This window comes from Pistacia vera, unplaced genomic scaffold, assembly GCF_008641045.1.
Source record: "Pistacia vera cultivar Batoury unplaced genomic scaffold, PisVer_v2 Contig94, whole genome shotgun sequence".
NCBI classification, from domain to species: Eukaryota; Viridiplantae; Streptophyta; class Magnoliopsida; order Sapindales; family Anacardiaceae; genus Pistacia; species Pistacia vera.
Window position 1 is genome coordinate 1,081,899 of NW_022196823.1, and position 23,080 is coordinate 1,104,978.

A 23,080-nucleotide genomic window follows, 5' to 3' on the forward strand; every position below is an offset into this window, starting at 1 on the left:
AATATAATACAACATATATATATATATATATATATATATATATATATATATATATTATATATATACACATAGTTATATGGTATTATAAATTATAAACACATAACAATACGAGATTTTTTTTTTTTTTTAAATCTCATAAAAATTTTGTTATTTAATTGTGCGTAATGTCAAGATATAAATATTATTTATTATACTTAAACATTTTCCAAATTTTAAATGTTTAAATAATTAGAATTTGAAAAAATATAAAAGGTTAAAAAGAGAGGAGATTAGGTGGAATGCGTTTGTCTAATAGAGTTTTGTCGTTGAAAGTTCCATCTCAATTCTCAGACCTAATTCAAAAACCCGCTAAATCAACAATCATTTCGTTAATCATTCTTTTATTTATTCTAATTCTTCCTATTAACCCTCAATTTCACGCTGCTCTCGATCTCCTTTTCTTCGGTTTCATCAAAAATTTTCTTTATCTCATCTATTTTCATATAAGTCGTCGCTCTTCCAATCCAATTCCTTTCTTCCTTTTCACGGTAATTTTTGTTAAACCCTCTTCTTTTTTTTTTTTTTTTTTTTTTTTTTTGTGGTCGTTATTTGGGTTTTGATTGAATTTGGGTTCGATTGATTGTTTCTTCGCAGAATAAGTGGAAGAAGAGGAAGAAAATTACCGAATATGTCTGGGTTTTCAGCGTGGCATAGGAGTTCTTTTGAAGATAATCAGGTGATTCATTGATTAATTTAAAGATTAGTTTGATAATCCATCTGGATTTTATTGGGGATTTTAATTTAATTGTAAGAAATTGTGATTTTTTTGGATTAATTAAACGATTTCTGATGAAATAACGCAAAATTTGGTTGTTTATATGCCTGGGCTTTCTCTTTTTGAGTCAATTTTGTGTTCAAGGTTTTTTTTTTTTTTTTTTTTAATTATTTATATTGTGTATTATAGTCAGATTGGAGAAGTCAATTTTCTGTTTTATTTATGATTATTGTTATTGAATTGGACTAATATTGAATTAGAGTTTATAGTTGGCTATAGAAGTTTCTTGTAAATGTTTTTTCTTTTTTTTTTTTAATCCAGCCTCATTTAATGTTTTGACGAATTTCAGCTATGCAGAGTCAAGTTGTGTGTAATGGCTGTAGGAGTGTTCTTCTTTATCCCAGAGGAGCATCGAACGTTTGTTGCGCATTATGCAACACAATTACATCAGTCCCTCTTCCAGGTATTTTTCCATCCTGTGGCAGATATGGTGGTAATTTAATATTATTGGTTGTTTGAGTGTTTTCACGAATAGTGATGTTATCCGCATGCTTGAGTACCTGAAATGATTTTTTTTTTTGAGCAATTGTGTTGTGGACTTTCCTTTCACCGTAATGGGTTTCGTGTATTGTTGTGGTCAATTGTTTCTTTAGTTTTTAGTTTTTTTTTTTTTTTTCCTTTTCAATTAGAAATATGGGTTAATTATTGTAGTAGACTAGTAGGGTGAGGGAGTTTATCGTATGTTTGAGCAAATATTGGAAGCTCAGAATCCATAAACCTGTAAATCATCAGACGTTGGCATTATAGTTGATATATTACAGATTGGGAAACTATGAATTCACTGGTTTTCTTTCCATGTCTTTCACCTACAGTTTCTCAGCCTTGAAAGTATATTTCAGTACTAATTCAGGCTTATCTTAGTTATTAGCTAAAATATAAAGTTGTCCGTGTTTTTCCAAACTGCTTTCATTCTAGCTGTTAAGGTCTTAACTCTAATAAGTTGTTAGAAAGAGCAGGCAAATCTTGTTAAAAATGTTCCTAACTCTAACAAGTTGTTAGAAAGTGCGGGGCAAATCTGCTAGAAAACATTACCTTCTGTTGAAAATTCTGCATGTTGTCAACATCCCTAGGTGATTTACGTTATTGCTTTGGTAATTTCCTATCATTGTAGATTGCGTTAATGCGTTCAATGTGATCAATGCCCTATTTCATTGGCAGAGTAATGAGTTTTGGTGAGCATGGGGAACCATCAGTTATAAATTCAGGAATTATAGAAAATAAATTCCTAAACAATCATATTGATCCTATACTTGCAAATTGTTAACAGTATATTCCATAATTACGTAATATACCGATACTTACAAAATGTTGCATCAGGGTTGCGTATCAGACAGACCCTATATTAACTTCCTGTACTTCTCTTTGTCTTCTCCAGTAACTCTTGTACTACTAAATTTTTATTGTGTTCCTTGCATCTGAAAAATTAATTGAAAGCCAAATAACCAAGTAACCTTCTGGGGTATTCTGGACTTGTTAAAAAAAAAAAAATCTGAATTTAGACCCAAAATCAATGGCAAGGAGCCTACTGTACGGGAGAGGACAAAGGAGCAATTTTCAATAAGGATGGTGTAGTCAAAGTTTCATGCCGATATATTATTTGCCGTTAAAAATAAGTAGATAATTTGTGAATAAAATGTTACAGGAAATAGTAAAATCTACTTTACTGGGGTTTTATTACCTAAGTTTGTATAATGTGCTGCAGGAATGGAAATGTCCCAACTTATATGTGGAGGTTGCAGGACATTGCTAATGTATACACGTGGGGCAACAAGTGTGAGATGCTCCTGCTGCCACACCGTGAATCTTGCACCAGGTAAATTACAGGCCTAAAATGTGAAGTTTATGACCAGTACTCTTGGAATGTATATCTTCATTGATGCAGGCTCCTCAACCCTTTGAGATTCTATTTCTTAATCAAGCCAAATGAGGCATATTTCTGGTCTTTTGTGTGTCTTTTTTAGGGTATGCACTCTCATATGCCTGCGGATAAGATTTGGTTTGTGTGCACACGTGCATGAGGCTGTGGCTCTGTTTCTTAGGATGTACTAGGTGCAAACAACTTTCACCAATTGCCATAATAATAGTCTCTGATGGAGTTTAGTAGCTCTTTTAAGGAATTTTGAAGTGGAGAATTTGTTTTGAAAGAAACAAATGGTGCTATCTTTGAAGGACATCAACCTCGATTGTATTTGAATTCTATCTTAAAATTGACAAGAAAGCTGTTTACTGCTTCAATGTAGTGTTGAGTTTAAGTATAGTTTGCATTTAAGTCTAGTCTTGCACAAGCTGTATGATTCCATGTTGATAACAAAGTTCTGGATATTGGTTTCTCTAAATTATGGTAAAAAATTTGTGTCGTGGACACTGTTCCAAATATGTATGAAATGGATGCAGTCAATCTGTATATTTGCTGTGGTTCCTTATCTCTCATGCTGTAACAATTAATCTCATATCATTATTCGTTACATCCCTTGATTGCACTTGTGTATATTTTTATTTGTTTTCTTTGCGGCTTCATCTCTCTAACATTTAAATTACTGATTTGTTTGTCATGGATTTTTTTTTTCCAGCTACCAACCAGGTTGCTCATGTCAACTGTGGCCACTGCCGGACAACACTAATGTACCCTTATGGAGCTCCATCAGTTAAATGTGCAGTCTGTCACTATGTTACTAACGTTGGTGTAAGTATATAAATATGTTGAATCTTGTTAAGCAAAGCATTGTTTAGAATTTGAATATGCTTCTTTCTCTTGAGTGTTTGTAGAAGTTCTGATAGTCACACTTTAATTAGTGGATTGTTAGTGGAGGTTCATTCCTTAAAAAACAATTGCATAATATTGAAGTTATTATAGACTTCTATCATTAATTGTTGGAATAGATATAGAGGTTTACTAGAGATCTGTAACCATACTGCTCCAGCCATGGAAGATGTGAACTTTCCGTTTTTGCTATGCAATTTTGGTTTCAGCTCTTTGGGTTCTTATTGTGTGAACCTAGAAGGAGCATAAAGGTTGTCTTAAATTGTCAACAGCTAAGTACGTGTTTTGTTAGGTTAAAAATTTTGTTCGTTTTTGAGTCAGGGGTTGAACTGTAATTGCCACTGTTCCTCTGTAGCTGGGGTACTTCTTAAGTTGACTATAGATTTTGGCTGTTCCCAATAATTTTAGGTCTATTGTTCTGGAGTCTAAGATCAAATATTATGTCTTATTAGGTACTTTTGATATGTTCTTGGGACTTTTAAGACAAAGGAAAAAAAGTGTCTAGAGTTCACATAAATAACCATATAATCTTTGTTTTTCTCATATTTTGATGAATGGAAAGTCATTTAGTTGTTGAGCATGGACGCCTGTTGTGTTTATATTTTTACAGCAATCTGGTTCTTCAATTTTAGCCTGCCTTTTGCTTTCAAATCCTAGTCCATATCAAAACCTCGTCATCCTGTTGAAGTTTAACCCCTTCTAGAAGTTTAAAATGATGCCCCTTAATTTATAGGCCCAACCTCTTATTTTCACCTATTCCCGCTCGAATATCTCAAAGTAGTTTGTCAGCGTGGGGTAGGAATCATGTGTGGTAATTCTAGAACAGGAAAAATATATATGCATTGCTTTGCAGTATTTTCTTGACTTCAAATTATTCCAGTAGGAAGCTCTTCATCTTTAAAAGTCCAATTATCTTGTGTTATAGTCTCAGTGTACTTCAGAATTTAGAAACAGTCTTACTCTAGCTCGATGATTCTCAACCATCTTTGTATTGCCTCATGCTTCTGTAAAAGTTATTAGATTTTGTTTTAATGAAACTAATAGTTATTGTTAATCAGTTTCATTATTTGGTGCAGCTGAAAATATTTGTAGCACCTCATTTATGCTGGAGCTGTTCTTTTTGCATTAGTTTGCTTGTGTATTCAATTTCAGTTTGTAATTGGTGCTGGTTGTTTTCATTAAAAAAAATTATTAGAAATTTTGCTTCAACATCTTTTTTGAATGATTTGTAAGTTTTTATCTCTCATATTTTGCAGATGGCAAATGCGAGGGTTCCACTTCCAGCGAACCGATCTAATGGAACAGTCACCTCTGGTACATTGCCTTCTTCTTCAATGGTAAGCCTCTGAATTTGCCAATTTTACAGGATGAGAAAATTTTGTTGTTTTGATTTTCTTGATGCTTACTGAATCCTTCACTCTCCTTCTGCTTCAACTCCCCCAGTCTCAGACACAAACTGTCGTTGTTGAAAACCCTATGACTGTTGATGAAAGCGGGAAATTGGTTAGTACTTATTAACTTATTATCCCTAAAACCGTCTTATCTTTTCTTTTTTCATAGATGTTACCTACCCTTCTTTGTTGGGAAAAACATTTTTTGCCGATGCACGTTTCTATCGTACATTGCAGGTGAGCAACGTTGTTGTCGGTGTCACAACAGAAAAGAAATAAATCATCAAATGAGGTTCCAAGATGTTGCGGTTTTAATCGGTAGAAGCAGTCCTAATCCTTATTACACATTGCTGGAAAGATGGATTTGATTATTGCTTGTGTATATTGTGGTGAAGATAGCTGTCAATTGATATTCATTCAAAAAATATATATATATATATATTCTAAAATGAGGTACTATATATATATATTTTAAAATGAGGTACTGAAGAATTTTTTAAGTGTGTGTGATGTACATTTTCAGGACACAGATAGTGGAAAAGGGGACAAATTGTTTGTCATTTGTTTGATTATCAAAATTGACCTTATGTTCGTGCCATACATATAAAAGATTGAATTTGAATGTGCTATTAATGCATGTATCTTTCCAGTAAACAGAATAATGGTTCACTTTACTCTCTCTCTCTATATATATATATAATTAAATTTTATAATTTTTGTATTTATACGAGAGTTTTGTATGTGAAGTTTAAGAAAATACATGGAAAGGGAGCTTAGGGTGTGTGTTTCTTGCCATAATCAAAATTTGGGACTTGTTAGATTGATTCTCAAGAAAGAGCAAGCTAACAGTAATGGTTTCAATGGTCAGTAACGGGTAAGGTTACCGGTTAAGTACCATGGTTAATCCTTTTATTAAAAATGATCCCAGGATCTCAAACCATTGTTAAGTTATCGGAGTAATGTATAAAGGTGTACTGTTGTGATGGTACTCTAAAACAAACTTAATATCCCCATATGATTTTGATAAACAGGGACAAATACACAGTTTTTTTATTTTTTGGACTCAAATCTTGTTTCGTGTATAATCCAAATGATTCTTGTAAACAATTGAATGATAAAAGAGAAATTAGAGATGAAAGAGGAGATAAAAGTCATCAAAGAGGACAAGAAAAAGGCTTTGATATGCAATTTGAAGCACAAATATAAAGCATTATCCAACAAAATATTAATCTTTTCACAAATGGGTAGAGTTAAAATTTTCCCACCCACCAAATACTTCGATAGGAAAACTAAAGTTGTTGGTTAGACCACCCATTGAAATCCACTCGTATCTCACATTTGCCTTACGAAACTCTACAATTGATTTTGGTCATCTGTTGTATCTTTCCTAATCTTCTATATATTGACCCATTTCACCATTGTTCTAGGCAACTTAAAGCTTCAACTGTCTTCACTCTTCATTCATCTCTCTGATTTCCCCCACTCTAGTATGGCTTCAGAAAATGCCTACAAGCCTGGTTCAAAAGCCCCAGTGGTGCTATCAGCCTCAGCCAAGCCAAAAAATTGGGTCCTTTTGTTGTTGAGAGTTGTGGCATTTTGTGCCACTGCCGCTGGGACCATTGTTATGGCTCTCAACAAAGAAACCAACACATTTGTGGTTGCCACCATTGGCACCACTCCTATTCAAGTCACTCTCACTGCCAAGTTTCAACACACCCCTGCTTTTGTGTAAGTTTCATTTCATGTTCATGTTACTAGTCTCTCCTATTGTGTCACTAATCTCGTTTGATGTTATTTATACTGTACTAGTGCATGGTTCACTGTTGAATTGTGATCCGAGAATAACTAAACGCCGGCTATATTACCGAGGGTTTATCATTATGTTTATTAAAAGGAGAGATTGGGAAGCTAATTTAAGTGGTTGATTATACAGGTTCTTTGTGATAGCTAATGGATTGGTGAGCTTTCATAACTTGCTTATGATATCAGTGAGCATCTTTGCAGGGAAGTTTAATATTGATTACAAGGGACTTCGCCATGGCATGGTTGCCATTTTGGACATGGTATATCAATTTTCATCATATAAGCATTATTAGAATTTCAAAGTTTCTAATGATCACCCTCGGATTCATTTATAATCGTCTTTTATTATCATAATTCAACAGCGATAATTGGAGAATAACGTTTGCTTTCATCATTTTCTACTGAACTAATAATGTTATCAGTGATTATTAATATATCTCACATACTTATTATCTTAGTTTTTAACAATCATTTTATAAACATATGAAAAACATATTTTAGAAGAAGGGTTTATAATCGTTTTTCAAATCAAAGTCTTGAAATTCATTAATGACCTTTAAAGTGTATAAATAATTAATGCTATTGGTAAGGAAATTTGATGATAAATGATTGTATTTTACCTGTTGTGTACATGGAAACAGCTGAACGTGGCTTTGCTATCGGCAGCAGTGAACGCGGCAGTTTTCATGGCGGAGCTAGGGAAGCATGGCAACTCTCATGCAAGGTGGAACAAAATTTGTGACAAATTTGAAACCTTCTGCAGCCACGGAGGTGGAGCCATTGTTGCTTCATATATTGGGCTGGGCCTCATGCTGATCATTTCTGTCATGTCCATTCTCAAACTTCTCAGCCCCAAATCCACCTATCAAGTTGCTGATCCATAGTGTGTTTTTGTTGCATCAATGTATTCAATCACCACTTCAATAAAATGTTGTGTGTTTTTTTTTATGTTAATTTTGTTTCCTCTAGGGTCATGGATGTTATTAGCCAAAAGTTAATTTAAAATTGCTTTTTGTAAAAAGGTGCTTTGAGTTTTATTTCAAATGTGATATCAATTTATAGGAATTGCTTCTGATATGCCTGTTATAGTTTTGATTGCCTCTTTTATGACCTTGGAAAAATTGACAAAACAATTAACTATTATTTTATTTTTTTTAATGATCGTAGGTGTCCGATTCAACTTACGTACACCTCAACTAATTCATCAGGACCCTAAAACTATCAGTCGGGCAAGAATTCAAGTGACTACCCTATTAGCAATCGAGGAAATGATTAACTATTTCGTTTATGAATTTCATACAAATAGGATTGTGTCTTGCCAAAACATAATTTTTCACTTAGCTAGAACTTTTTCAATAAAATCATGATGTAGTAAATCAATAAAGCTGAAAGTTATATCGTTTTTTTTTCATTTATTTACTAAAAAGGAAAATAAATTATCTATTAAAGCCTTTTGGGGCGTTTGGTTTAAGAAATGTTAGATTATTGGAAAGTTAGATTACCTTGAAGATTATTGTGAATCTTTAGGAAAATGTGTTTGGTTAATTGGTGGGTATGTTATATTAATATGTTTGATTAGGAGGAATAAATTGGTGGATATATTATTTAAATTACTGAATTGTTCTCTAATTAAATATTATTATTATATTATTTTTTAATATTGATTAACCCCCTTGTATTTTAAAACTTAGCAAAAACAACCCTATAATAAAGTTTGAAAAAACAACAAAGCACCCCCACCAACCCAGCCACTGCCTACCACCGGCAACACCACAAGCCACCAACAACCGATAACCTAACGGCCCACGGAAAGTAGGAAATGGCCTCCGTGCCCCGTATGGCCATTTTTTGCCAGAGATCTGGCCAGAAATGGCTAGACGTGACATATTTGGTTGTTGATGGCTAGATCGACACGATCTAGCCATTTCTAACCAGATTTCTAGTCGGAAATGGCCAAATCGGCTCACGTTGGCCATTTTCGGCCTTCCGTGCACCGTTTCGAAGGTGGCTGCGGTTGGCCGAGGTGGTGGTGGCTTGGGTGGGCTGCAATTTGTTTTGAATTCAAGGGTAATTTTGTCCAAAAAGTTACTTAATTGGGGTGAAATAGTAAAAACCATATTCATGTAAATAAATTTAAAAATAAGGGCATTATTGTCCTAAAAAATTATTAATAAGGGATAAAATTGTAACAAAAAAAGATAACTCTAATAATCTTAGAATACCTAAGAAAATTGAGATAATTATATTACCTCCAATATTACCAATAGTAACCACTATTGGTATTTGAAGATTACGGTATCTTATATTACTTGACAACCAAACATGATAATCAAGTAATATAAGATGACTTAACCCAGTAATCTCATATAACCCCCAACCAAACGCCCCCTTTAAGTAAATGGAAACAAACAATAAGGGGAAGAGAGATTTTGCTTAATTAATGAGAGGAGAGAGATTTTGTAAAAATTAATTAGGATTTTTTTTTTTTTTTTTTTTTTTTTTACAATTAACAAGGAAATATATTGCATTAAGAGCATCTCCAATGATGTTTTTTATTTTAAAGAGTATATTTCATGTAAATAAAGTTTATTTTCATTGATTTTTAAATATAAAGAACAATTTTTTTATTTAAATCCATTTAATTTTAGGAAACATAATATGTTTTTTCAAGAAAGAAACTTATTTGACCAAAACTCTTTATTATAAAGAATTTATTCATACAAACAATAGTCCAACAAATTTTTTATTCTTTAAATATAAATTAAAGAGTGAGTTTAACTCTCTACATTTAGAGTCAAATTTCACTCTCTATCCTAATTTTAAATAATAAATTATAAATTTTCATGCATTTTATTTATGATTTATCTCTCCTATTAAGTTTCTTTCTTAAAAAAACATATTCTGTCTCCTAAAATTTAAAGAGTCTATTGAATTTGAATAAAAATTTTATTCTTTATATTTAAAAATCAATGAAGATGCTGTTTATTTATATGAAATATGCTCTTTAAAAATAAAGAGCACAATTGAAGATGTTCTAAGAAAGAGATAATAGATATAAATTAATTTTATAAATATGTTATTTCCATCTCATTCTTATCCTAACCATTCCCGTGGCTTTAATTCAAGGCATACAAAAATGTCTCAAAACTTATATTAAAAAAGAGGGGTTGTGTTACTCTCCTATATATATATACGCGGGAAAATTCTCTAGTTAAGACCATCTTGATACCGTACTTGAATACTTTTAGATATACTCATTAGACCAAGATGATATTTTATATATAAGTATATACAGTATATAGTTATTCTCCATTCAAAATATAAATTTAATTAGGACCGTGAAAATACATCAGTAGATTTAAGTTGTAAAATATCATTTAAGTCTAATGTAAATTATCTAATTATGAATAATATATTATCATGATAAAATTTATATCAAGACGTTTAGATTAGAGAATTATTATATATTTGTGTCGAGATTTATAAGAAGTTTTTAAAGAAACTTATAATAATTAAAAAAATAAATAGAATTTGGTTATCAATGTTTGGTGCCATCTTGCACCACACTGCAAGTCTAAGACAAAATCAATGTAATGGCCAGAACATGCAGTAAATGGAAAAAAAGAAGATCCATTTCAGTATTTCACTGATAAAAAAGCAAATAATGTCAGAAATCCTAATAATAAAAAGTAATTTAATAATATAAAGTATTTAATAAAATAATACAAAACTGGTTTTTAACTCTTCCCAGGTGTCTCACATACCCACGGTTTATTTATTAACAAAACTTTAAATAATTGAAAAACACATCACACACCCCTTATATATAATATTAGTTCATAACTAAAACATTATAAAAACAATTCTAGAGCCACATATTATAAAGCCATAAATATTATATACTTCCTATTTTATATCCATTATCCAATTAATGTGATATTGCTAAATTATTTTATCTTGATAATAATTTAATTAAGATTGACATTATATCATATATGTCACAAATTTTTGATATAATAGAAAGATATAACGATATTATTAGAGGTTTAATAATTTGGTTATAAGATTTTTTTAAATGAAATCCGGTTTCAAATATCTAAAATAATAAATTATCCTTTATCAACAACGTTTTATTAGTGTTTATATATTTTAACTTATTAAGTTATTCAGCAAAACTTCAACAAAAAAATAACGATAATAGATTAATTGTTATTTCAAATGCTTGATGGTTCGAAAAAACCTTAGCAGATAAAATGCGATAAACTTTATTATAGATAAATTAAATATGAAACTTTGAGATTTAAACATATAACATGAAGGTAAAATAAAAATAATATTTGATAAAGTTACCGGCACTGGCCAACTAATGGTAACATTACCGAAACCTCCCTCGCACGTGCCACAAGAGTTAGTTGGTTTCAGTTAATTCTATGTGCGTTTGGGCGGGTTCTTGTTGACCATTCCTTCTCTCTCTCCCTCTCTCTATTTTATCTTTCACTTTTGTCTTTATCAGATCCAACTTCCTCTTTCAAACTCAACTCCTTATTTTATTTTAATTTATTTATCATTAACTATTATTTTCCAGTTAAATTTCCACCTTACACCTGTCTCTCTCTCCAATCTCACCCGTTCCTTCTGGGTTCATACGTTACTCTTTCGTTTTTCTTTCTTATTTTATTTTATTTTAAAAGGGAAATTGGGTCAATTTTCAAATCCCTATTTCTACCTTAATTAGGGTTTACTAAGTCAATTCTATCTCTAATTTATTTAAAAAAAATTTAACTTTAAGCAAATTAATTCAATTTTATCTATTGGGTTGTTTTTTCTTTTTTAGGGTTTCTTAAAAATAAAGTTTTGGTTTTTTTTTTTTGAGGTTGGGTATTTTTGATCAATTAGATTTTTCAGAGATAGAAGAATAAAGGGATTATTTGAATTTTGTTTCTATGGAACAGTCTAAATTCGCTGCAGAATCTCATAGCAAAGAGGTTAGGTTTCTCTTTTTTTATTTTATTTTTTTTTATTTTAAATTTAGTGGGTTGTTTATAATTTGTTCATGCTGTTTAATTGCATTTCACAATTTTCTGTGGATCTCTGTTGTTTGTTTAATTTTTATGGTAAAGTTGAAACTTTATTTAATTTATTATTTTAGGCATTTTTTGGCTTTTGCAGATGATAATGATCATGTTTATTAGGGAATGGTGATTGCTGTATTTGATGATAAGTTATGATCTTCATTCCCCTTTTGAAAGAATATTGTATGTTTTTCAGGTTTTGTTTATGTGATTTTGACTAGGATGAATTGGATATTATGTAAGTTTAATGATAGTTCATGAAACTTGGTGATGTGAGGTCCGCAGAGCTCATTGCATGTGGCTGTGCCTTCACGAATTTTATCTGTAATGAGCTATAAATTTTTAGTTCTGAAGAGCTTCTGTTGCCTGGACTGCCTTGTGATTAGGGTTGACCTTGTTGCATTAAAACCAATTAGGTTTATACACCCTTTTAGTTCATAGTCAATATTTCCGAGAGACTTAGGTGGTTTACTGGCTACAACGAGGAGAAAAAAGGGTGGAGATATGTTGATCCCACCGCCAATCATCTCCTTAATTTGTGCAACTCTTTTGTCGGGATTCATATTTCGTATGGCTTTGCTGTCATGTGTATAGCTCTTTGACAGTCCAAATATGATTTGTCAGTCTGCTATCTTGTGCATGCCATTGAAATATTGATGGCTTTGCAGGATCTGGAGGTATTTTACTGATGAGTATCCTGTGATGTCACTTTTGTGGAAGTTTACCTGTGATCTTTGTTGGTCTCCTTGCCAATCAAGTAAATTTAGATGTTTACATAATAAAAAAAAAAAAATTGTCTACTCAAACACAAGTTACTGAGAAACCTAGAAATTGGAAGTGAGGGTTATACGGCCTCTTAGACACAAAGACTATATTGAGCTTATGTCAGATATCTGAAGAGGAATCTGATGACAGAAAGTAACCAATATTTTTATACCTTAAAACGTATGTTATATTGTGGTTCATTTGCTTGATGTGGTTTGTGGATTAGGGTTTCTGAATGCATTTTCAGTTCTTCTGTACAGTAATTAGCTTGCTTTGCTGGGCCATTTTTAAACAATATATGATTTTGTATATAGTTCTGTCAATCCTGAATGTTGATTTAGTTTGCCTTTGTTTTCTTGATTATGTGCTGTTATATACATATCCAATTTGAAATATTGTATAACAATATTGCCATTACCATGTAATAGAGTTTGCTTTTTGCTAGAATAAGGTCAGGATTATAAATTGAATTTGTTCATGCTGATTTCTAATGGAAGTTATTTGGCAGGATCATTCTTTGAAGCACACCCCAAAAACTGAAAAAACTGTTGAGTGTTCTGGCAGTCCTCGAAGTAGAAATGTACGCAATCATCATAATTTCCAATGTCAGGCCCTTTCATTTTATCATGGTACTTGATGGATTTACATGAATAGCTTGGTATGGTGAATACCAAATTTAGGGGCATTTATGGGTGTCATCAACTCTCTCTTTCATGCTATTTGATTGCACAAATCTAATTCATAGAATGAGGCCATTTTAAGCTTCTGTATTCCTAGAATTGATGACTGTAGTACTGGAAGAAATTTTATTTTAGGAAAATTGAGATTAAGTATGTTTGGCAGGCTCATCGTAGTATTACTGCAAATTACCCGCTCATTTGACATTCTTGTGGTATGCAATTGCTTTCTCCTGCTAACTTGTGATACTAATATGAGGGATGTGACTGTTGGTGGCTTCAGGTTTCAGCTAGATGGGATCCAACTGAAGCATGCAAACCTATTATTGATGAAGCTCCTGTTTTTTATCCAACTGTTGAGGTATTCTCTTGACAAAGAATGCACATCTGATGTTGTTTTGTTTTAGTACTAACCTTGTATCTCTTTTTATTTATTATGTGATTCTCCATTCATTAGGAGTTTAAAGATACACTTGGATACATAGCAAAGATACGCACAAAAGCAGAATCTTATGGTATATGTCGAATTGTTCCCCCATCTAACTGGATTCCACCATGCCCTCTTAAAGCAAAAGATATGTGGCAAAGTGCCAAGTTTTCTACCCGAATTCAGCAAGTTGACTTGCTGCAAAATAGGGAGCCCATGCGGAAGAAAACCAGGGGCCGAAAGCGAAAGCGGAGAAGACAATCAAGAATGGGATCATCCAGGAGAAATAGCAATTCTGGTTCAGAAGCCAATGTTGCCTCTGAGACTGATGAGAAGTTTGGTTTCCATTCAGGATCAGATTTTACTCTTGAGGATTTTCAGAAATATGCTGACAATTTTAAAGCGTGTTATTTTGGTACAAAGGAGTCTGAGGAATCAAAGTCTGATGGGTTTGAACACAGGAGATGGGAACCCTCAGTAGAGGATATTGAAGGGGAATACTGGCGGATAGTCGAGCAACCGACAGATGAGGTTGAGGTATGAAATATGGTTACTTGATAGATTTTCTTCCCTGTATGGTTTGTTTATGCCTGTTAATATTTAATGGATGAATTTTATTCTGTCCTATTGTAGGTGTACTATGGGGCTGACCTGGAAACAGGACCTTTTGGAAGCGGTTTTCCTAAGGCATCAACCATGGTAGCTGAAAGTGATTCCAATCAGTATGCAATGTCAGGTTGGAATTTGAATAACTTACCACGCCTGCCTGGTTCTGTACTATGTTTTGAAGGAAGTGATATCTCAGGAGTTCTAGTGCCATGGCTCTATGTTGGGATGTGTTTCTCGTCATTTTGTTGGGTATGTAATGCTGATTGGTACTATTAAAGTTCAACATGATTAATTGGTTACAAATGACATATTGTTGTAAATATTCATTTTGTTTATTTGCTTTTCCTTAGATGATCTAGGCTAGGGTTATCTTTTGCCAAACCCATTAAGTCATTGCCAGTTCCTGCACAAATAAACATTACAAAAGCTTTTTATGTTATCATTTCCTTTCTCTTCTATATTTATATGCACTTAACTTACAAACATGCAGACACTAATACTGTGAAGTTTTACTTCTGGAATGTAGATAAGATAATTAGAAGAATGCATTTCATTAAACTCTAATGGCAGATTGTCGGCATAATTTGTGAATAATTCAGGGAAGGGCTTCTGTTGTGTATCATTTTGTAGCAGAAAGCAGGGTTCTAAAATTTGTTGAAATAAAATATTGTTGTAACATTTTGTCTTGACATATCACTTCCTGACACGAGTAATATGTCACTCTTGTGACTATACTGTATAAAATTTAGGGTGTGTACATTAAAGTAGATAGATGGTTTCCATATTAGCCACTACTGTTGAATTAAAGTAATTAACTAATGTCCTTGAATTTCAAAGCAAATATCTATATAGGTTTATTTTATTTTAGTTATTTACTTCCTTTTTTGTGGTGTTGTGGTTTCGGACAGCATGTTGAGGACCACCACCTATATTCACTGAACTACTTACACTGGGGTGATCCAAAAATATGGTATGGAGTACCTGGAAGCCATGCTTCCACCTTGGAGAATGCAATGCGAAAGCATCTACCTGACTTGTTTGAAGAACAACCTGACTTATTGCATGAACTGGTGAGTATTTTCTTTTGATTTTTAAAGCTTATTTACTATGCTTGGACAACACTTTTATATGTGCTTGGTTATAACATATATTTTATGAAGTCATTATGGAAAAATGCAAATACTCTTTGATTTTGTTTTTAAATAATTCTTTACTTTTTACGCTACACAGATTGCGTTGATGTTTTACATGATCATAAATTCATAAATAAAGTTATTAATTAACTTATAGTGTTTGCATTCCAAGATGAAGTGGACAGTTTCTATGTTTTTATTTTCTGGAATTAACTTTTAGATAGACTTTAATTAGTTAATCATGATAGATATTAACTCAATATCTGAAGAACTGTCCAAGAGAGTGTTGTGAAAAACTGATCAATGTGACTGGACCACAAAACAGTGTACTAGTAAAAGATAACTGAGGAAAAAAAACGAGAAAAGGGACAAAGTAGAGAAATAGCCAGTACTTTGGAGAAATTTATTTATAAGGACATTTATTATAAATCATTTATCTTAAGTCTGTTAAGAAGTTCTAGAATAACAATTGTCCTTATAAATCAATTTTCATAAGTATAGGCTATTTCTCTGCTGTTCCAACCCGGCCACCCCCCCTTCTTTTCTGGTTTTTCCCCTCAGCTTTCATTCACTAGTTGATTGTTTTACCAGTCAAATCTTCAAAATTTTCCACCCTCTCTTACACAATTCTCCAGATTTCACACCGGCGTTGGAGGTTCTGACATTCTATTCCTGCTTCAGCTGCTTTAAATTGCGAGCATATTTAGGCTTAAAATTTATCATCTCTCTCTTGGACCAGGTCACTCAGTTATCTCCATCAGTTCTGAAGGCAGAGGGTGTACCAGTGTATCGTGCTGTTCAGCATTCTGGCGAATTTGTTTTAACATTTCCAAGGGCATACCATTCTGGATTCAATTGTGGCTTTAATTGTGCTGAAGCTGTGAATGTGGCCCCTGTTGATTGGTTGGCACATGGGCAACAAGCGGTGGAGCTCTACAGTGAGCAGTATCGCAAGACATCTCTGTCCCATGACAAGTTGCTGTTTGGAGCAGCTCGGGCTTCAGTCCAGGCCCTTTGGGAGCTATCAGTGCTTCAAAAGGAGATACCTGGAAATTTGAGGTGGAAAAGCTTCTGTGGGAAGGATGGAATGCTTACCAAGGCAATTAAGGTTTAAATCTCTCTCCCTCTCACTTACACTCTTGCAGTAAATCACACACACACACACACACATGCACACACATGCACACACATGCACAGACAACTACAAGTGGCCATAAAGTAAGAGTGAGAGACTGACTTTCTTTGCTTTTTTGTATTTATTGACTTTAGAAAAGGGTGCAGATGAAGAAAGAAAGACTAGAGCAGCTCCCAACTTGTCTGAAATTGCAAAAGATGGAAAAAGACTTTGATGTGAAAACTGAGAGAGAGTNTTGTTTTAACATTTCCGAGGGCATACCATTCTGGATTCAATTGTGGCTTTAATTGTGCTGAAGCTGTGAATGTGGCCCCTGTTGATTGGTTGGCACATGGGCAACAAGCAGTGGAGCTCTACAGTGAGCAGTATCGCAAGACATCTCTGTCCCATGACAAGTTGCTGTTTGGAGCAGCTCGGGCTTCAGTCGAGGCCCTTTGGGAGTTATCAGTGCTTCAAAAGGAGATACCTGGAAATTTGAGGTGGAAAAGCTTCTGTGGGAAGGATGGAATGCTTACCAAGGCAATTAAGGTTTAAATCTCTCTCCCTCTCTGTTACACTCTTGCAGTAAATCACACACACACACACACACATGCACACACATGCACACACATGCACAGACAACTACAAGTGGCCATAAAGTAAGAGTGAGAGACTGACTTTCTTTGCTTTTTTGTATTTATTGACTTTAGAAAAGGGTGCAGATGAAGAAAGAAAGACTAGAGCAGCTCCCAACTTGTCTGAAATTGCAAAAGATGGAAAAAGACTTTGATGTGAAAACTGAGAGAGAATGTTTCTCATGCTTCTATGATTTACACCTATCTGCTGCTGGCTGCAAGTGCTCTCCTGACCGATTTGCATGCCTTAAACATGCAAAAACTTTTTGTTCATGTGAAATAGACCATAGATTTGTCCTTCTCCGATACACTGTGGATGAATTAAACACTCTAGTTGAGGCATTGGAAGGAGGATTAGATGCTTTAAGAAAATGGGCATCTGTAGATGTCGGATTGGTTCTTTGTAGTGACACTGATGGTTGTCTAGCAAAGGGGGATCTGGAGAGTAAACCATTTCCAATGCAGTGTTGTGAACAAAAGGAAAAGGAAAGTTCATCTTCTTCCCCTAGAACAGACGAAATTGTGGATGTTAATGATCGTTGCTGTTCTCAGAGTCATGTTTCATCAGAAGTAGTCCAGTCAGACTGTCAGCGAGGAATGTATGGTTTAAGTGCATCTCATACGAGTATAAATAGTCATAATGATGTTAACGATGAAACTCAGGTTATGAACAAAAAAGCTAAGGTCGAGCATGAGAGTTGTTTTGATTTAAATATTGATGTTATCTCTGATGAAAATGAAAGCAAGTTGCTGCATGTATCTGGCAGCTGTGGTAAAGAAGCTGTCACAAATCTGAAGACTCTTATGCCATTGTGCAATCCAGAGAAAGTCTGTAGCTTAGGTGCAGTGAAAGAGCCAGATACAATGCAACTTGATAGTGACGGTAATATATCAGGTTCTCATGAATTTCCTAACAAGGTTCAACCTTCATGTTCAACGGTGTTTGAGGATGCTGGTTCATTTGATGGTAAATTATTTGGGGTTGATCTTATGTTGCCACAACATTCAAAAGCAGCATCAGACAACTTGTTGAAAAATGAAATCATCAGCAGTTCTGTGACGGATGAGAGCTATCAAATGAAAAAGTTGAATCTCTCTGTTGAGCCAATAAATTTTGGGTGTGTCATGTGTGGAAAATTATGGAGCAGTAAACAGACCATTTTCCCAAAAGGTATACTGCATCAGAATTTCTCCATTGATTTTTTATGCATTGTTCAATTGTAATATTTTAATGCATTGGCGGATTAATTTTGTTGCTTGCTATTTTGTTCACTCTGCAGGATTTAGAAGCCGTGTTAATTTTTATAGCGTGCTAAATCCAGGAAAAATTTGTAGCTATATTTCTGAAGTGGTGGACGCAGGCCTTCTTGGTCCGCTCTTTAAGGTGGGGCTTTTCTCTTTGTTTTCACTTTAAAAATAAAATTTGAAAATTTTCATTGTTGAAATGCTTATGCATGGATGATTTAGTTTAAGAAACAAGATTCAGATCCTCCAGATTACCCATCCACATTTATTTGTAAAATAGTTATATTATTATTTAGTTTTGTGTCTGCCAATTTAGAGCTTTGTAAATAAAATACTGAAGATGAGTATTAGAATATTAGCTAATAAATGCTTTGTGTTGGAGCTAAGGTTCAGAAACATCATGAAACTTTATTCATTATTTTTGAGTTCTGCAAGTGCTGAGATTTTTTTTTTTTTTTTTTTTTTTTTTTTTAATAAATAGTGATAGGTGTTTCTCTCAGACTGTAACTTTGTTAAATGACATTTGTACCATTTGGTTAGCAAGGAAAGTTTTGAACTCAGATGCTTGACATTGTACTGGGTTTTTCCAGCCTATATCTATGTGTTCTCTTACTCATCTGGCACCATAAATTTCAGGTTACATTAGAAGAATTCCCAAGTGAAAGCTTTGCAAATTTCTCAGCACAAAAGTGCTGGGATATGGTGCTGCAGCAATTAAACCAAGAAGTTAAAAACTGGAGCAGCTTAGGGGAAAGAAGACTGCCCCCTCGGCAGTCTTTGCGGCACATTGATGGGCTTGAAATGTTTGGGTTTCTTTCGCCACCCATTATTCAGGTAAAGCTTCCTCTATGCTACCTTACTCAGATAAATCGACTGTTCTTTGATAAGTGGTAGGATATAACACCATAGCTACAGTAACATGCCTTTTCTAGTACGATATCCTACAAGCTTTTGCCTTATACAGGGAAAGAAAAAGGGTTCTTAAAAGTTTGATGCTTATAACATATAGCGTGTAGTGCTTTATCCTCTTATTTACTGTGCCATTTTCTTTAAGGTATTCCCAAATTGTTACTAGATCTCCTCCTCTTTTTCGTAAATGGTAAATTCTGAATTATTGCTGAAACATNTTTGTGTCTGCCAATTTAGAGCTTTGTAAATAAAATACTGAAGATGAGTATTAGAATATTAGCTAATAAATGCTTTGTGTTGGAGCTAAGGTTCAGAAACATCATGAAACTTTATTCATTATTTTTGAGTTCTGCAAGTGCTGAGATTTTTTTTTTTTTTTTTTTTTTTTTTTTTAATAAATAGTGATAGGTGTTTCTCTCAGACTGTAACTTTGTTAAATGACATTTGTACCATTTGGTTAGCAAGGAAAGTTTTGAACTCAGATGCTTGACATTGTACTGGGTTTTTCCAGCCTATATCTATGTGTTCTCTTACTCATCTGGCACCATAAATTTCAGGTTACATTAGAAGAATTCCCAAGTGAAAGCTTTGCAAATTTCTCAGCACAAAAGTGCTGGGATATGGTGCTGCAGCAATTAAACCAAGAAGTTAAAAACTGGAGCAGCTTAGGGGAAAGAAGACTGCCCCCTCGGCAGTCTTTGCGGCACATTGATGGGCTTGAAATGTTTGGGTTTCTTTCGCCACCCATTATTCAGGTAAAGCTTCCTCTATGCTACCTTACTCAGATAAATCGACTGTTCTTTGATAAGTGGTAGGATATAACACCATAGCTACAGTAACATGACTTTTCTAGTACGATATCCTACAAGCTTTTGCCTTATACAGGGAAAGAAAAAGGGTTCTTAAAAGTTTGATGCTTATAACATATAGCGTGTAGTGCTTTATCCTCTTATTTACTGTGCCATTTTCTTTAAGGTATTCCCAAATTGTTACTAGATCTCCTCCTCTTTTTCGTAAATGGTAAATTCTGAATTATTGCTGAAACATAGCATGTTGCTGTTGCTCCTTATAAGGTTTGGATTGAATTCGTCAGCACCCATAGGATAGAATTATATCTGAAATTCAATTTTTTTTTTTTATTTGTTAAAAATCCATTGCAAGCATGTTCATTATTGTTGTATTGTTCGATACTGGCTTCTGTAAGTTTGAGGTCTGTCTCTCCCGTATGCACAGGGAAGTACAACTTTGCATTGTGAATGGATCTCTACTTGGAGTATAGAGATCACACTACCTGTTCTACAGGGACCCTTTCACATTTCAGAATGTAAATAAAAAAATTTGATGTTGCTTGTATACATAAATGATCTCCACATACTTGTAACACAGAGAGACCTGCTTTGTTTCAGTGCCATTAAAGTTATGTATCTTTTTCAGATCGCTCTCAAACATCTGCATAACTTGGGGCTTGTCCACATACATGCAAAGAGAAATAAACGATATAACTTTATTTTCTTTCATCTTGTGACATGCAATTAAATTTAGTTATGTTTATGACCAACATTTTGTTTCTATTCACAGGCTATTGAGGCTCTTGATCCAGATCACCAATGCGTGGAATATTGGGACAACAAACCGAAGACTTCCTGCAATACTAGTGAAGTCAAGAATAACTCATTTGAAACTGGTAGCTCTCCTGGAGAAACCAAGACAAAAATTTTCGGCATTGCTCTGAAAGAGGAAGATCAGAACAGTCCATCTATAGGAGGCCATAATCCGGTTGACGAAGAGGTACAGCTCGTGCTACAAGGACTTTTCAGAAAGGCAACTCCCAAAGAGTTAAAAGTAATGCACAGAATACTCTGCAGCGAGGCACAAGGTGCCGAATGGAGAGTAGCGTTCACAGCATTGATCGAGGAGATCCATAAACAATGTAGATAAAATAAAAAACGAAAAGAAATAGGTGCCATCATTCTTTCCCATTCAACATAGCTTCTTATTCAATTTGTTAGGCCCCAATTCTTTTAAGAATCCATAAGGAACTAACAGAGCTCCCGGGCGTGAGTCGTGCCCTCTATTTGTAGTGTGCCAAAGCTGTTAACTGATCACACATAAGGTCCCTTTGTTCACTGAAAATTCTTACTAACCCTGATGAAATATATGTCCATTTTAGTTCTTCAGGAAGTTCTGATTAGCCCTCCATTTCTACTTTTGCTTTCATTTGTGTACATTTAGATGCAATTTTTGTCAAAATTTCCAGTGATTGCATTTACAGGATTCATGGAGTTTTTTGAGGTGATGTGGAATTTTTTTTTGTTTAAGGACATTTATCCATTATTCACTAAATTACAAAGTTGAATGCAATGCAACTTCTAGTTTTGTTCTAAATCTGCAAATAGACCTAATCCAACATGGAAGAAAACATCAAGAAGCAAGAATATAGGCCCAACTGAGATGAAGGTTTGCCAAAATTATAGCAGAAATCATGAATTACCTAACAACCCAGAAAATAAAAACAAAGAAACAATTAGCAAGACCAAAACTTATCAATTAATTCCTTCAACTTTAACCACATTCATGAACACGAAGATCAGCAATTCTTTACGTCTGCATGAAAAACTACACTAATTACCAAACAGAAAATTGTTTCTTAGTATCCAAACAGAATCTTGATCATCTCACTTAGTCTTTTCGGCTCAAGACCTGAGACTCATCTTCTTCGACTCTCATCAAACTCCAGGAAAAATCACTCTACAAAAATCTTGAACCCCAAAAACCCCACAATCAACCCCCCAAAAACCACATGAAACTCCCACCACAAGCATGCAGCATCAGACCTTTTGCCAGCACCATGGCTGCCTTCGCCGCCGCCGCCATGGCCGCCTCCAATCTCCTCCTCCGTGGGGACAAACAACGGCTTTGGAGCAGGCGGGCGTGGCGGAGGTGAAGGTTCAGGCAAGGAAAGAGTGTAATTTTCACCATAAACTGAGTAGTCAAGAAAATTATAGACCCCATGAACAGAAATGGTGGAAGTGAGATAAAAATCAGGTTCAGAAAGAACAGAATCGTCGAGAGTGAAGTTCAAAACCGAAGTGTTTGTAACGAGAATCGATTTCGTGGGCAAGAGAGTGGGGAGGCGAGAGAACGGCTTGAGAAGACAAAGATCAGAGAAAGTGAGGCGTTGAGGGACGATATGGTAGGCCAAAATGAAAGGGTCCATGTCAAGATTTGGCGGGAAATCGTTGGTGGGTATGAAGAAGGTGGCGGAAAGCGGGAACATGGCGGTGTCAACAGCACCGGAGAGCATTTCCTCCCAGTTGTTGAAGTCGCCGGCTCCGATCAGGGCGTCTATTATGTTGTTAAGCTGTTGGCGATCGATGGTGGTGTCGGGGTTGGGGTTTTTTTGCTCTTGTGGGGAGTTCCAGATTGGTGACGTTGGGGCGGTGGTTGAGGGCTGTGATGCGGCTGAGATGACGGCGGTGGTGGTGAGGAGGAGGAGAACAAGAGGGAGGCGGTTGGCCATGGAAGAAGAAAAGGATTTCTCTGGTTTCTTGGTTTCTTTGATTATGAGTTTGGAGCAGAGAAACTAACCGTGTAACGAACTCTTCCCGCCAATTGTATTGACTAATTTTGAGAACTTGGTAAGGGTACTTGAATGTTTATGTACTTGTTGAAATTCAGTTCAGTTGGGCCTAGTGGGCCGGGCCGCTAAACCGTGTTTCATCTCC

At 34.5% G+C, this 23,080-nt stretch overlaps 4 protein-coding genes across 6 annotated transcripts; 3 read left to right on the forward strand and 1 right to left on the reverse strand.

Annotated features, from left to right (window-relative positions):
• The first annotated feature begins 582 nt into the window (after positions 1-582).
• On the forward strand, positions 583-5,418 carry LOC116120585 (protein LSD1). The gene is made up of 7 exons (XM_031406539.1): positions 583-715; positions 1,104-1,217; positions 2,517-2,627; positions 3,385-3,497; positions 4,832-4,912; positions 5,019-5,078; positions 5,204-5,418. Exons 2-7 carry the CDS (start codon positions 1,106-1,108, stop codon positions 5,243-5,245), a joined length of 519 nt encoding a protein of 172 aa, XP_031262399.1. The 5' UTR covers positions 583-715; positions 1,104-1,105; the 3' UTR covers positions 5,246-5,418.
• Positions 5,419-6,372: 954 nt separating this feature from the next.
• LOC116120615 (CASP-like protein 1B1) lies at positions 6,373-7,737 on the forward strand. Its single transcript, XM_031406580.1, has 3 exons — positions 6,373-6,694; positions 6,900-7,029; positions 7,411-7,737. The coding sequence occupies exons 1-3, from the start codon at positions 6,456-6,458 to the stop codon at positions 7,651-7,653; spliced, it is 612 nt and encodes a 203-aa protein (XP_031262440.1). The 5' UTR covers positions 6,373-6,455; the 3' UTR covers positions 7,654-7,737.
• A 3,619-nt stretch (positions 7,738-11,356) lies between these two features.
• LOC116120522 (lysine-specific demethylase JMJ18-like) lies at positions 11,357-21,668 on the forward strand. 3 transcript variants are annotated; one of them, XM_031406471.1, is made up of 11 exons: positions 11,357-11,754; positions 13,115-13,186; positions 13,567-13,644; positions 13,741-14,247; positions 14,344-14,568; positions 15,228-15,389; positions 16,192-16,277; positions 16,833-17,115; positions 17,277-18,372; positions 18,482-18,585; positions 19,083-19,547. In XM_031406471.1, the coding sequence occupies exons 1-11, from the start codon at positions 11,713-11,715 to the stop codon at positions 19,338-19,340; spliced, it is 2,913 nt and encodes a 970-aa protein (XP_031262331.1). In that variant the 5' UTR covers positions 11,357-11,712; the 3' UTR covers positions 19,341-19,547. The 3 variants fall into 3 exon arrangements, with proteins under 3 accessions (XP_031262331.1, XP_031262333.1, XP_031262332.1); XM_031406473.1 differs by lacking the exon at positions 16,833-17,115 and adding an exon at positions 20,934-21,668 and having other exon boundaries at positions 11,358-11,754; positions 16,192-16,560; positions 19,083-19,280; XM_031406472.1 differs by lacking the exon at positions 11,357-11,754 and having other exon boundaries at positions 13,181-13,211.
• A 430-nt stretch (positions 21,669-22,098) lies between these two features.
• Positions 22,099-22,900, reverse strand: LOC116120555 (FAS1 domain-containing protein SELMODRAFT_448915-like). The gene has a single exon (XM_031406505.1). The coding sequence runs from the start codon at positions 22,873-22,875 to the stop codon at positions 22,099-22,101; it is 777 nt and encodes a 258-aa protein (XP_031262365.1). The 5' UTR covers positions 22,876-22,900.
• Between the last annotated feature and the right edge of the window lie 180 nt (positions 22,901-23,080).

Bases quoted from the DNA above. Each gene is read 5' to 3' on its own strand.
- LOC116120522 (XM_031406473.1), top strand. From the start codon at position 11,713: ATGGAACAGTCTAAATTCGCTGCAGAATCTCATAGCAAAGAG. The intron at 13,187-13,566 runs GTACGCAATCAT...TGGTGGCTTCAG, and splicing joins GCAGTCCTCGAAGTAGAAAT to GTTTCAGCTAGATGGGATCC. The intron at 18,586-19,082 runs GTGGGGCTTTTC...CATAAATTTCAG, and splicing joins TTCTTGGTCCGCTCTTTAAG to GTTACATTAGAAGAATTCCC.
- LOC116120555 (XM_031406505.1), bottom strand. From the start codon at position 22,875: ATGGCCAACCGCCTCCCTCTTGTTCTCCTCCTCCTCACCACCACCGCC.
- LOC116120615 (XM_031406580.1), top strand. From the start codon at position 6,456: ATGGCTTCAGAAAATGCCTACAAGCCTGGTTCAAAAGCCCCAGTGGTG. The intron at 6,695-6,899 runs GTAAGTTTCATT...TTGATTATACAG, and splicing joins CAACACACCCCTGCTTTTGT to GTTCTTTGTGATAGCTAATG. The intron at 7,030-7,410 runs GTATATCAATTT...ACATGGAAACAG, and splicing joins TGGTTGCCATTTTGGACATG to CTGAACGTGGCTTTGCTATC.
- LOC116120585 (XM_031406539.1), top strand. From the start codon at position 1,106: ATGCAGAGTCAAGTTGTGTGTAATGGCTGTAGGAGTGTTCTTCTTTAT. The intron at 2,628-3,384 runs GTAAATTACAGG...TTTTTTTTCCAG, and splicing joins CACCGTGAATCTTGCACCAG to CTACCAACCAGGTTGCTCAT. The intron at 5,079-5,203 runs GTTAGTACTTAT...CGTACATTGCAG, and splicing joins TTGATGAAAGCGGGAAATTG to GTGAGCAACGTTGTTGTCGG.